Raw genomic sequence first — 15,052 nt, 5'->3', positions numbered from 1 at the left:
ATCTCTCCAGCCAGTGCAGATGGTGGGGTGGGCAGAGCTGGTGTAGCTGCAGTGGCGTCAGGGCCGGGCTGGGCTGTACTAACTGTGTCCAACTGTATAAGTGTCATTTTGATAAATTGCCTTAGCTCATTGAAAATGAAGAGTATGTAATTGAGAAATGCATTCACATGTCTGTATTTGTTCCTTAGTTCTTAGAGATAATATTTCTTTTTCAAATATAGCTCGCTGATGATCAGGGATTGGTGTTGATGACAACTGTTGCCATGCCAGTATTTAGTAAGCAAAATGAGACTGTAAGTACTCAGAGTATGTGAAAATGGGGTGACTGCAATAAAGTTGCTTTCAGGGATGTAGTAATATTTTACCCTACTGTATAATCTTTTTCTTCCTTTTTCTTTTTTTTTTTTTTTTTAATTTGTCTGCACTTAATATCCCTTTGTTAGAATAAAAACACATGGATAAATATTCCCAAATAACTATAATGTAGAAACCACAGTAAAATAATGGAAGCCTATGTCTAAGAGAAAATCTCAGATGATGCTAAGCTTTTTTATTTTCTTCTATATTACTTTTTTACAGAAAATAATCTTTTCTTCTTTGCCTTGATATGCTTCTAGATTCAGAATTTAATTGGTCATATGTATCTTATGAATATATATTATCTTTACTGATTTAACAGGTTATTAAATAAAATTACATGTAATTTCCCCTTAGTCCTTAATCTTTCTTTTTTGTTTATCAAATGGCAGAAGAAATTGGGAAAGAAGGGAGTAACATATTTTTAACAGTAGTTTCTAATTGAAAAAAACCCAAACATTTTGCATGAGGAAAGTTTCTGTTGATAGACTCAATAGTTATAAAAAAAATTGTGTGCCTTTTCTGTGTGAATTGCAGATGAAGTAGAAAGAAGCAATACTATTGATTACATGACTATCTGATCAGCTGAGTTGTACCAGCATCTGCTTTCCCCATTTTTAATGTAATTTGTTATCTATTTAGTTTTGCAGAGTAGTTACAATGTGAAATGAGTGGTGAAAATGTTCATTACTATTTTGGTTCTGCGTGCATCTTTTATTATTTTTTTTTCAGAGATCTAAAGGGATTCTTCTGGGAGTAGTTGGCACAGATGTTCCAGTTAAAGAGCTTCTAAAAACTATTCCAAAATACAAGGTAATACACAAATGATAGTATGTCCTTAACACTCAGTATAGTACCTATAATATGACATAATTTATTTTGTCTGTTAATTTCATTTATGCTAGTATAGCTCCATCATTTCACTCATTTTCCTTAGGAGTTTTAGCTCTGTAGTGTCTGATGGCTAAATGTCATTTGTCCTCAGATTGTGCAGTTTTTAATACCAAAATAAATATATGGCTCGATCTTCAAGTTTTTGCAGATCACGGTGATCTAGAAGGTAAGATTAAGTAATTTCCATAATAGAATCAATTGAATTATTCAGCCACACAATATGACATGGCTTTAGGCTTCCTGCTTGTGTGTAGCACTTCCTGTCTGTCCCAATCCCATGTCCCAGACCAGCTGTCTCCTTGAATTAAAGCAAGTGGCACATTTCAGGAACTTGAACAAGTTCCTGCCTAACCAAATTAGTGGTTTCTTCTCTCCTACCCAGTACTAGCTAGATATTTGCTACTTAGTTTTCCAAAGTCAGAGACAACTCTACTATAAAATTATTTTAAAATAATTATAACAAACATTTTCAAAATTAGATGCCTTATTTAATCTATTGTGAAATTACTTTAAGTCAGTGAAAGTGGACTTCAGGGAAATGCAAAGATATAATTACTCTTCTTTTAAATTTGATGTAATTGTTATCATTTCACTATTTCTCTATGTCTGAAATGCTTTAATATAGTGCTATTTTATCCAGAAATTGAAATTCAATTAATATTTTTCAGTTAATTCATAGTAGAACTTTTTTTTGCAAGACGAATAAGCATGTAACATAACATAGAGTCTTTACTATAGAAGCCAGCTATTGGAATAGCTACATTTTGACACATATCTGTACTGAGCCTAAATTTGTATGTCATACTTTCCTCTTAATTGGCTGACATGTTCTCATTTAATGATTTCTAAGAAGGTGGAGGAATAAGCTGACTTGTGACTGCCTTTGAATACTCCTCTGTTTTTGCAGATAATTCGAGTTACGAGGAAAAAATTCCTCCTATTGATTTTAATTCTAATTTGAATATATTAGCAATTACCAAATTATTTTGTAGGTTAATATGCAGTAATTGGACAGTGTAAATTAAACAATAATTAGATTAAAATAATGCATAAAATACTGTCAATAATGTTTATAAGATATATTGTGGTAATTTCCTGGTACCTGGACCCCACGAGACTAGATGCTATACAAACACAGAATAGAAAGGCTGTCCTGGATGAAAAAAAGTTTGCAGACTATGGGAAGAGGCAGCAGATGATGATACAGTGATACCAGAACATACTTACCAGGGGCATTATTGGTCAGGAGAATAACAGAGAGCAGTTTCAGCACAGCAAAGTTAAGTCAACTGCAACCTGTATTATACTTTTGTGTATGCAGAAATACAGAATCTGTGGGAGGTAAAAAGAGAGGAACAAAATTTGTTCCTTTGCAAAATTTGGAGCAGCCTTCTAAGGAACTATGAGTAGAGCAATATGAAGGAAGAATGATGTAGTAACTGCAGAAATGAAAGCCTGGATGTCCATGGCTGGATAGAAAAGGCTGCATCACAGTGATGTTATTGGGAAGTCATCTGTCAGATTTGGACACAGTCTGAATACAAGAACCTAGAGAGAGTGTGGGGCCTGAATAACAGGTATTGCAGCAGAGTTAGAGTGATTCAGAGAAGAAGATATGCAAGAAAATTAAAATATCTGTTTTTGTCATAGAGTATTATATTTTTTAAGAGTTATCTGTGGAAGTAATATATGATCCTCTTTCTGAATATTAGACTTTTTATTTGAAGATACATTTTATGTTGCAAGATATAATGCCAGAGAGGATTATTGCAGGAGGCACCAACATCATGCAATACAGTTAGGTTAGTGAAATCACTTGAGTTATAACTTCCAGTCTCACATACTATAAACACTTCTAAGCAGTAAAAAGGCCATGCAATTGCAAGAGCATAATCACCCCTGAGACCGATTCCTGTAGAGGCAGCATGTGAAATAAAAGTTGCACAGGGACATAAAGTGATTGCTTGAAAATAGAATTCTGCTGACCTGGAAGTCTCTCAGCCTGGATGAGGTGGATTTTATGCTGAGGAAGATGAGTAATAACAAAAAGCTATTTTCAGAAGTCATTTTCTAGACCAAACTTCCCCAAATGTCAATGGTAGTTTCTCCTCAATAAGGGAGGGTTGGATATAGTAATACTTAGTTTTCATGGGGCATTTTACAGCAGTTAGAAGTTTTTTTCATTTCTGAATCACTCATTTAGAGACGAGTTCAAGGTTTAAAACAGGAATACTGCTGTTAGTGGTAGTATTTCTCAAACTGAAGCACAGTAAGTGCAGAGGGTGTGCAGTTTCACATATTGCATAACACACAATAAAATACTACTCTTGGAGTCTGGGCATGCTTCAAACAGGCAAATATTTTTTTCCTGTGAAGTATACCACCCACATTTGTTTCCTTACCTGACTTCCACTGCTTGGATGTCATTCTGCAGTTATCAACACAATTACACTTGAGATCTGATATTTAGCCAAGCTAGTTCACTTGTCATACTATAATAGGTAAAATATGTCCACTGTTATTAATTTGGTTATTCCTCCTTTATGAAGAGATGCCAAGAACATATCACCTTCTATTTCTTTCACTGAAGTTTATGGCTTTAGGAAAACTGCTAATTTATGAAACAATCTTCTATATGCCAGATACAGTTGACCGTGTACAATCATTCACAGAAAGATGGTATAAATCCGCCTAAATTTTCTCTATGGCCTTGCCATGATATTGTCCTCTGGTTTATATTTCCAGAAAATTACAGAGGCCAACAGACTTGCTTCTTAGAAATTATTCTGACTTGTCCAGCTTGCTGACATTGCTTTATGCATGACAAATTCCTAAGGATCCACTTCAGCAAAGCATTTAAGAATGTTCTGATGTAAAATAAAAAAGTTGTTAGTAGTGAGAAATGTAAATACCAAACAAGATAGTTCTGGAGTTCTGGGTATAGGTTTTTTTGTTTGTTTGCTTGCTTTTTAATACCTCAGTGCATCAAGATGCTGAAATAAGGATATATGAGGTGTTATATTATGTTCAGAATTGAAAAAAAATGGGTGAGAAAGAATAGTAAGAAGTACTCTTTTCATGGTAAAAGTTAAATGCTGAAGCTGCAGAAAGAATCTATATTAGCAGCAAGTTTATGCTAAAAAGGGGTGTTTGAACACATGAATGTGTTGAAGGTATATTTATTGCATTCAATGCAATCAACTGTGTAATAGGCATATTGTTAAAAGAGTAGTATTGTTATTTAAATAAGTACAGTGCAAAATTTGACTGCATATACTGTTAGGCCTCATAAAGCATTTCATTGCTCTCTAGTGATCTCCCAGAGTTCCACTCGGTACAAACACGTAAACTTACAGGGGTTTCTTTGGTAGAAATCTGCCTTCCTCTGTGGCTTCAGATGATCCTGAATTAACAGAAAGCTGCAATGCCTTTAAGACTGGAAGATGTAAATATCACATATGACAGGCTGCTGCTTGCTGCCATAATTGTACGGCCAGTACCATTGATTTAAATTATTCTTTTACAACCTCTTTTGAAGAAGTGAAGTGAGCTGAATTCAGCCACTTCTGAGAATGCATAAATTTACTAAATTCCAGTATCCCTTTGCTTTGGCACATGCTCTAGTGTCTCATATATATGTGTATATCTAATTCAATCTAAAGCACATAGAAATAAGTGTCCTAGATAGCAAAGTGTGTGTGACATTGTGCTGTGTGCTGAATTCATCACAATGACAGGTTCTCATTTTCACAAAATGTCAAGGATCAGAGCTTTGCATATGTTATAATGAATGCTTTGTGGATAAGGGTTATGAATGCCAGCTTTAAGCCCTGCATATCTAAATTCTTGCCTGATATTTTGTTTAAGAATTTAATGGAGACCATGCTAATTAGTATTTTTTCTCATTTACTTTTACAGTTAGGTATTCATGGATATGCTTTTGCAATTACAAACAATGGATATATTTTGACTCATCCAGAACTTAGGCCTTTGGTAAGAATACTATTTGCTGTTCTGGTTTATTTATATATTGCATTTATTTTTCTTTTAGTGGGAATAATCTAATAGTCATTAAAAATTAAATACACCAGACCAACTACTTTATATTGCTTTATAACAAATAATTCTTGGTAAATTTGCCTCTGGAAACAAAGGTTAGCATGAAAAAAGTAAAGGAAAACAAATATACAAGTTGTTTCTGCAAAAGATGCAAGCCTCCATTACTACAAAATAGCAAAGCCAAAAATTGCTATAATTATGTTCATTTTACATTGGAATGGAATGCTGGAATGCTCTGCTGCGATGTAATAACCCCTATTTGTCATGTTAAAGTGTTAAACCTAATTTAATATATGTGCAGAAATCTCGATAAAGCATATTCTTAGGCAAAATAGGGGCACAAGGGATTTTTGTACTAAAAGAGAAATAGCAGTAAATTTTACCTTTAGTTTCTCTTATCATCTTGTTTGCATTAATCACAGCAAGAAAAATAGAAGTGCCTGTTACACAAATGTTTATCAACTTAACACCCCAGAGAACTGGTACATTCTTGATTGCATCATTGTTAAGGAACAGCACTTGCAAGTGTTCCATCACTATCAACTCTTAGCAAAGCATCAGTATTAATAATTACACTGCTGTATACACATGGTTTCCATATGTATTTCTCATGCAGGCACTTCAAGTAATGTCTGATTTAAAGAATATTTTAGTAGAAAACAGAAATATTAATTGGATAGATACTTTAATATAAAAATAAAATTATTGAAAAGCATGATTTATTAAGTCATTACCATATCTGATGTTGCCATTCAGGGAATGAATTTTTCTTTCTAAGATTTGTTCTAGGAATTACACAATTAACATTTCTATTTGCACTTGTTTCCCCTTTTATTTTTTAATTGGAGTAGAGCTTATGAAAAGTTAAACATAAGGACTTCCATGGGTGAATGGAAAAACATTTTCTCAGTAACTTCACTGTAAAATGGACAGACAATCTAATGGCATCACTATAGTATCTTGGAAGGAATCTTAAAATAAATGGTTTAATTGTAAATTTTCTTCTAATATCACGCATGGCTCTGGGTGACAGAACTTTTCACCACTGTGGAAGGGAAGACAGTCCCTGTAGAGAATTTAACAAATTACTGACCAATAAGCAATGAAATACTCATAGATTCCTCTTGCAAATTACCTCATTGGCTTTTTTACCATTCCAGTGCTGTGTCATTAAAGCTAGCTAGCTAGAGATATAGAAATATCACTATGTATTCAGATATAGAGAGCTCACACTCATCAGTTACATTAACATGCTCCAGGAGCTGTTGTTCTGTTGTTTTTGGTTTCTTCATCTCTGCACTCCCCACAGATGATTTCTCATAATGAAGAATGTGTATCTTACTGTTTAATGGGAATTAGGACCTCTGCTACCTAAGTATGTAAATATTAGGAAGTGTAAAACAGAATCCCATTTCCAGCAGTGTTCAACATGAGATGGTTCCTGAGGAAGATACAGGAACTGAGTAAGAGGATGTGGAAAAACTCTCAGCAGTCAGTATAACTTCTAAGAGTTTCAGATTGGCTTCTGCTCATAAACATTTGGTTCTGACATTTTGCATTAAAACTTATTAGAGTGGGTACTCCTGTTAGCCATACTAACATACTTATTTTTGTCAGTCTGCTTGACTTCTCATAGCAGAGGTTTTTCATATTGTAACTGTTTTATGCACAGTTTTTATTTTTAATTAGATTTTTGAATTTCATTAGAAGTAGTTCTTTTGTAACGAATATGGAAAGGAGAAGCTCCTGATCTATTTTAAATTCTCCATTTTGTACTTTGTGTAATAATTAGTGGTTGTTATCTCATTGAATCTTTCCATCACAATAAACAACCAATATTTTTGGTCTTGCTGGAATGTTTTTCTGTTCTTACTTTTCTGCATTTTGTTGTCATATTCTCTGTATTTTTCTGACCTCTTATTTAATCATTCTTCCATGTTCTTTTGCTGACTGAGAACCTCTGCTGAGCTTTATTTGGTGACCACAGGAAAGAAAAGGCAGCAATAGGAGCTGTAGTAAAACCTCCTTAGAGCACCTGGATTATATAAAAATATTTTTAATGCACCTTCAGATCTCTTCTGCTGCATTGTCACTGCTTTGTTACCTCAGCTAGCTTGTCCATGTCAGGTGACTAGTTGTGTGATTCTGCTTTTATCACTCGTCCAGCTGCACCATAGACATAACCTAAAAATTGCTTATAGGAGCCAAAGTTACAAGCACACTGACTAGAACTAAAAATTGACTGCCATAGCATTCTGTATCTTTTCCTGCAATTTGCTATTTGAAAAATGTATATTAGACTAATAATGTAAATTCAACTCAGCAGTTAAAATGCTGAAATGAATGTTGCTACGCTTTAATGTAAAAATGTAATATTAAACTTTTTTTTTGGTGGGGAATGCCAGTGTAGGGAGAAGTTGTCTTCAAAATTTTTAGCAGTTGCAATGGAAAATGTGACAGGGCATTGTTTTTAGTTCATTGGCCACTACCTTCAGAATATTTTTTTCTTACCACTTCATGGATTAAAATCCATGTGCTGTTTTTAATAACACATTCTAAATTGGATATAAACACACTGTTATTTATAACATTCCCCTATTTTCATAATACTAAAATTGTGACTCGATCTTTAGTCCTAAAAATGCTTTTGTAATCTTCAGGTATCACAGGTACATCCAACAGCCTGTATTTGCAAGCCACAGGAATATATGTTTCAAAGTTCCCTATATACATTGCAAGAGTTTGACAACATGTGCGTTTGCTGTACTGTCTCTTTTTATTCTGACAAATTACTTCCTTCAAAAATATTAGTATTTATTCATTACAGAATAGGTATTTTAATAAACAGAAAATAATGAAATCCAGGAACAGTGGGTAGATTTAAGTTAGACTGACAAAGGGTGTTATCCTCTGTTGTGGTGGCATATTTTAATGACGCAAGAGGTGGTTTTTATTACTCCTCCTCACTCCAGTGTACATCTTGAAGGCACCTATTTCATTACCTTATACAAGAGTCTCTTTTTAAAATCAAGATGTTGGGCAGTAGCCCATAAGCTGTCAACTACAGGGAACTCATTGTGATATATTCACGGTCTGTTCGTTTCATTTTTGTGGAAGTCATTTTTAGCTCTGGGTTCTGTCAGTAGTGTGTAATGGGAGTCTCCTGTTGACTTCAGTGGAGTTGTTTAGAGTGAAGTGATTGCTGGCTTGGGCTCTTAGATTAATATTGCAGGCCAAATCCTGATACTATTCTAACTAGTGGCAAAACATTCCATGAAATCTGTGACAATAAGTACATGAAAATAGGCATGTAGGACCGGAATTAGATAGCTCACCAAAGATATTATCTAAAATTCTTTGGGTGGGTTGGAGTTTATATTCAGCTCGCATTGATTGCTGACTTGATCCACACTGGTTTGTATTGCTATTATATTTTCCTGTGGTGATGTAAAGCTAGAATATTACTAGTCTCCTGAGTTCCTAACCCCAGTGGCCGTATCTGTTAGTTCTGAAGCTGACAATCTGCTTTTTAAGGAATTGTCTTTCAGGACGCTGAGCAGACAGGCAGGATAGTGAACAGTCGCTGAGTGCTTCCTGTTGCACCAGATTTTATCTGATGATGACCATTACATTTAATCATTAGGCTAGCTACATTTTTGTGCTGATTATCCTGTTGGGTTTACATCAAAAAAAAGTTTTTCTTGGAGACATTCTATCCTGGTTTTTTCTGCTTTTTTCCTTTTAAAATAAACTTGGCTTTCAGTTATGAAGACCAGTTGCTGCTGGAAGGAAGAGGAAAGTACTTTCTAGCTGCTTAGCAGGTAGTTGTAGTTTTATGAGAGTTGCTGAAGTAGCCCCCAGACTTCCAGCTCGGTGCTGGCTGAAGTTTTCACGGGTGACTGTTGTCATAGAGGGACCAGTAAGAACTTTTGGTTACATTCTTCTCTAAAAGATGTTTCTAGAGCAATAAATCTTGTCAAACAAGTTAATAAATCATGATAATCAGGGAATAAAGAATCCTGTGGAGATTCCTTTTGGAGAACAAAAAGAGAGCTGCTGAGGCCTTGTCAACTAAATGACTGAGTATAAATTACCTGTATGTTTCACGTGCATGGAAACTCTGATTTTATCTCCCTTCCTTTCCTTGTTTCTTCCCCGAACACTGGAGGCCGTGCCACCCTGTCCTCCCAGCTCTGACCAGCTGGTCCGTTCCTCACCTTCCCCGGGCCCTGCTTCTGGAGCAGGCACTGGCAGCCCCGGCGCAGCAGCCACCCCGGCGCAGCAGCATCCCCCGCGCAGCAGCATCCCCCGCGCAGCAGCATCCCCCGCGCAGCACCCCGGCTGCGCTGCGCGCCCCGCGCCATGCGGTGTCGCCCCAGCCCCGCGCAGGGCCCGCCCCGCCGGCGGGAGGGGGTGGGAGGTGCCGCTGCTGCGGCTGCTGCATCGGGGCGAGCGGGAGCAGCGCCGTGAGAACTGTAGTTTTAGTATCCAGAAATTCGTCTCAAACTAGAGTTTCAGTGCAAAACTGTCACTGTCGTATTTCTGGTCTATTTCAAAGACTTTTTGTTGTGTTGTTTTTAATTACATAGTGGATGAGAACGCTTTAAAAGTTCCTACGCGTTGTATTCCTACCAAATACACACTGCAGTGGTAACTCAAGAAACTATAGGCAATGAGATTTCAAAATAGTGGGGGTTTTTTTGTTGGGTTTTTTTTTGTTTGTTTGTTTTTAAATATTGTTGTATTAGAATGCTCCTATATACCGCATTGTGATTTAAAAATTACATATTTTTACAGAGTAGAGTTTTGTTTTCCACGAGATAATATTTTCTATTGTATGATGTAATTTTGATTTTTTTTTACTTGGTTTAAAACCCTGACTTACTGTTTAGGAGATAATTAATTCTTTGGGAGTTTAAAAGTGAATTTTGAGATTTTCAAGGCAGTAACTTGGTGTCTGAGGCTCCTTACACGTTCTTGAGTTGTGGACACGGAGACAAAGTTTTTCTCAGCAGCAGTTATGTGAGATTTAATTGCTTATTTTTCAGTATCCTCTTAGCACTTGCAGTGTGCTAGATGTCACTCCATTAAATTTTAAAATGCAAAGTGTGTCATGATGATGTTACAGTTTGTCAAAGAAATGAGCTGACTGAATGTAAAGGAAGAGAAATAAAATTATATATATTCTCTACGTACACTTAAAACAACCACCAGATTAATTGTGGCTGGTTGCTCGTTACTCTAACTGTCATTATCTTGTCTGTTATGTGTTGGTGCCAGAAGAAAACTGTTTTTTTTACGAGAGTGTTGTGGGATTACAGAGAAATTAAGGAATACCACTGAAAGATTAATGTCTGCTGTAGTCAGATTGACACCTTTGTGAGTTGTATCTGGTGTTAGGGGTTTGTATTGTTGTCTCTCAGTATTTGTGTGGTTTTCATAGAATAATATCAAGATTCTAGCAGATTTTGTGAAATCTGTGGCTTTTTTGGTTCATAGTTGGCAATATTTCTATTTTTGTTCAGGGAGTGCAGAGGGATTTTGTTTTCAGTAATTGTTAGGTTCATTTAGGTTAGAATACTCGAATATCCTGAACAAGGAGTTCAAGTTCCTTAATTAAAGAAAATGCACATTTAACTACAAATGCATATGTTATGGAATCACATTGCAACTTTTATTCAGATTCTACCATCGTTTTGATAAATGTAAGATGAAAAATGTGTTCTGACTTATGAATTAAGCTAATAAGATCCATGATGACTAAGAATTTTGTAATATTTTGAGTTTAAATCAAAATTCTCTACCTCTGAGAAGACTGAGATATGTATTCAAACTCTCAGTATAAGCTCTGGAAGGCTAGTAAGGGTGATTTTTTGAATGGTTATATACACGAATGCTCTTCTTATTGCTATAAACTAATTCAACCGATACATTACTTTCTTTAAAACTAGGCACATTTGTAATTAATTTGCTTAATCTTAATAGGGAAAGTTACACATAGAAATCAAAGCCCATGTATATATTACAACACCCACTCCCGAAAATGTATCAGTGCTTTAACTGGCTAAGTTACCATTTTAAACTTAGAATGTTGACTGTCACTATATATCATATTAAGGTAAAGGACCTGAAATTAAAGATTGCTAGATCAGTATTAAGTCATTTGTAGAGGTGAATTTTGAGAAAATGTGTTTCTCTCAATATAGAAAAGCAGAGAAATCAAAGTCTGGGGGGAAACATTAATGCCCCACTTAAGCAGCGTTAGCCTTTCATAAGCAGCAAATCTCATCTCTCTCTGGGGAGCCCTGCCTGGAACGTAAGATAACCTACACTTACCCTTGCTTTATTCAGCAACTCCATAAAACTCTACAGCTGTAGCTGACAGCAGAATATTTAAATGATTTGAACAGTGTAAATGCCTCACGTTCATTTAAATAACTGAAGAATTCAATCACTTGAATGCCAATGATTATTCCTATTGGAGTTTACATTTCAAAAAAGCCCATCTGAATCCCTGTGAGAGCATTAAATTGCTGTCTAATTAGAAGTGCAAAATTACATATATTTAAAAGATAATTAAAGGTTTGAAGGCTGTTGAATAACTGGTTGTACATATAAATGAATCACTGAAAATTTGTTAGCAATATGTGAAGCTTTCTTTTATTCCTTGCTTTCAGCTTTGAAGTTAGGTATCACTGAGCTCATGGGTTTAAGTCTGGTAGTATTAAGATAAAGGCAGATGTTTTTAATTATTTCCTCTCAAACTCCAAATAATTATAAGCAGCTGCCAGTTTTTACATAATCCCAAATGATAAGGTCCTGAGAATGCAAATAAAATCCTAAATAGAGGGTTTGTGTGTTTTTTTAAAGTGGAGTAAATCACATACATGTCACATTGCTAATCAACTGCAACTCACCTGAAAATTAGCTCAGCTGATGTACTCCTTGTCCAGTCTGTAGCTGTGTGACATGGAGCTGTCTGGCATGAAAACCCAGTTCAAAATAATTGTTTTTTACTGCCAACCATAACCTAGGAACTTCTGGATTAACATCTTAAATAATAGACTTGCCAGGAAAGTCTCTCTTGGAAAAGGAAATTGTTTCTATTTTCCTAAGAAAATCAGGATGTTAACACTGATTTTTAATATTAAAATAAGGAGCTTAGTATAGAAAGCAACATTGGTTCTGGCTGGACACCTATGAGTCAAGATTAAGTGCGGATTAATAAAAGATTATTTGAGGCCACAAACTAATTGCAATAAAGGTATCACAAAAAATAAATCAGGATCATGTGAGCAGGAAAAAAAAATCCAAATTCACTGAAAAGCTTAAAAGCCAAGCAGCAGTAATTTGCAGTGAGATAGGATGCTGCTTCACATGTATCCCCAGGCAGAAAGTTTTGGTGCTATGTGACAGATGGTGAATGAAAGCTCAGTCACTGCAACTGACTATGTAAACAAGTGAGGCAGTGAAGGGAATTTTTCACTACTGTTTTGTTGGTGGTTTTTTTTTGGTTTTTTGTTTTTTAATGTCAAAGTATGAATCAGTCTATTGAAGTGATCTCTCCCCCTCTCATCTCTTGACCTTTCACTGTGTTTTTCATTACCTTGTCTTTGTCCCATAGTATTTAACCTCTAAAGATTTTAGACTAAATGTTGAAGGACTTGATCCGTATTTAAAAGAATTTGCAATTTGGAGTAACTACAATCATTATTGAAAAGTAGGAAGTATGTGCCCCCCTCCCCTTTCTTTCTGCATGTTTACCTCTAAGAGTGTCATGGCTCTTTTTGGGGAAGTGCCTCACTCAGGGATGTACCCCACTTACATTCAGGAAAGGAAGCAGCAATATACTCCTGCCTTATTCTATGCAAAGAACAAAGAATGCATGTTTGAAGGACTGGTTACAGATGATCCTGCTCCTGAAGCTGGTGTTAACCAAGCTTTCCCCTTGCACAGTCACCTCAGGAAGGATTAGTGTGCCTCAGTAGCGATTTATGCCAGGCTGGATAAGATCTCAGGATCAGCCATTGAACCACATAGGTTCAATGCAGTTTCCATTCCTACAGCTGCAGGGTTTGTCTTATGTCACTCAGAGCTGCACTAGACAATAAATAAGTGGTAACGTTAGTGTCTGGAATCTTAGAGAAGGGAAGTACCTGAGGAACTGAGTAGACCAGGAAATTGCAATAATGAGAGTGTATTCAGTCTATTTATTTAAAACTATATGGAAAAGTGTGCATCATAGTTAATGATGCTTTTCCTCTGATACTTGTTCATTCAACTTTTCCTATCAAACTTTGAGGACAAGAATACCTTTGAGGGAGGGTTTAATGTAAGTTACAGTTATACATGCAGTTGTTTTGTGTATTTAATTATGTAGAATTGAAGATCAGCTAGACATTCTTGGATATGTTCAAGTCTTATAATAATAATTAAAAAATACTTAAAAAAATTGGATTTTTCTCAAATCCTGTTTAGGGTAATAGATTATCCTAATTTTGAAGCAGTAATCCAAAAAGATGAAACCTAATTAATTGTTTATATGTTTTGAAATTGGAAGGTTTTTTTTAGATTCTGGTTCCCTACTTCTGCACATAGGGTAGTAATTTCGCAAGGAAGCACTTTCCCTTGAAATTATTTTACCTCTTTAGCTTTTGGTCATTTTTTATACTTTCCTTTTATAATATTTTCTCACAGTTGGTTCCACAAGTGTGACTAGTCCAGCTGACTAAAATCTATTGACACTTCCAAAGCTGCTATCACAGCAATTTACTCTCTCCTACCTGCCCATTATCTAGATGGAGCACGACTGAGAAATTCCAATCACCTTAGACCCAAGGCTGGCAGCTGTTAAGATGTAGCTTGCTCTGTCCCTGATCAGATTGCTACACTTTGACTTTGTAAACACGTGGCAGGTCATATTCAATGCAGATGGTTTGGGACTGCTCGTGTTAAAAAAAAATAATAAAGAAAATATCAAAGCAAAGGGTTTAATAGTGGCACATGTAAAAGGTTGTAGTGGGGGTGGTGGAAAAATGTGATTCAGTCTTTAAACGGTACACATCACATGCTGTTTGAATCATCCCTTGCTATAGGAGTTTGGCCAAGCCTCAAATAAAAGATACTGAGTAAGATAAAGCTCATTCTGATTCCCAAACAAAATAATTTCCTGTGCCCTTTCCACAAACAAAAATATGTAGTTTTTAGCAGCCTAAAAGATTCTTGTGTTGTAGTCCAGATATTTAAAAATATTCTTTTTTTTTTTTTTTTTCTCAGAGGTTAATTACTATATGGTATCACCACACATTTTATGCTGGCCAAAGTAGATTAACAGCACACAGTTTAAATGTAACTCTTTTCCTCATGTACTTAAATCAGAATAATTTGGAAGAGCTCCTAGTTTCTATCTTTCCCAGTGGGTGCCTTCATAATTTGTTTCTATGCTTTATAGTAATATTGCAGATGGGTTTGGCTTCAGCCTTGACTCAGTGTTTTATACTTCATTCAGGAGTCTCAGAGATAAAAGATTAGGTTTGCTACCATAGAAAAAGATATAGATTAATGCTGTTTTTAAAACTTGGTGGGTTGCTTTGATGTCCATTAATAGCTTTTACTAAGAAATTAGTTAAGCAATAAAACTGGAAATAAGCTAGAGAAGAATGACCAATTGAACAGTATTGTTATTAAGTATCTTATATTTTATCTACTTGCCTTTATGTTTTAGGCCCTAGTTACATAATCA

The 15,052-nt window shown here is 35.5% G+C and overlaps 1 protein-coding gene across 5 annotated transcripts in view; it reads left to right on the top strand.

The window, feature by feature from the left end:
- Nucleotides 1-15,052, top strand: part of CACNA2D3 (calcium voltage-gated channel auxiliary subunit alpha2delta 3) — a 373,089-nt gene that overhangs the window by 269,914 nt on the left and 88,123 nt on the right. For all 5 annotated transcript variants that reach the window (XM_051627834.1, XM_051627837.1, XM_051627833.1 and 2 more), the window contains 3 exons: nucleotides 222-293; nucleotides 1,090-1,170; nucleotides 5,170-5,244. In XM_051627834.1, the coding sequence (XP_051483794.1) occupies nucleotides 222-293; nucleotides 1,090-1,170; nucleotides 5,170-5,244 (228 nt within the window). The remainder of the gene's footprint in view (nucleotides 1-221; nucleotides 294-1,089; nucleotides 1,171-5,169; nucleotides 5,245-15,052) is intronic.

The sequence above is a fragment of the Apus apus genome, chromosome 9, assembly GCF_020740795.1.
Source record: "Apus apus isolate bApuApu2 chromosome 9, bApuApu2.pri.cur, whole genome shotgun sequence".
Taxonomy (NCBI): Eukaryota; Metazoa; Chordata; class Aves; order Apodiformes; family Apodidae; genus Apus; species Apus apus.
This window is presented reverse-complemented; position numbering and strand designations above follow the sequence as displayed.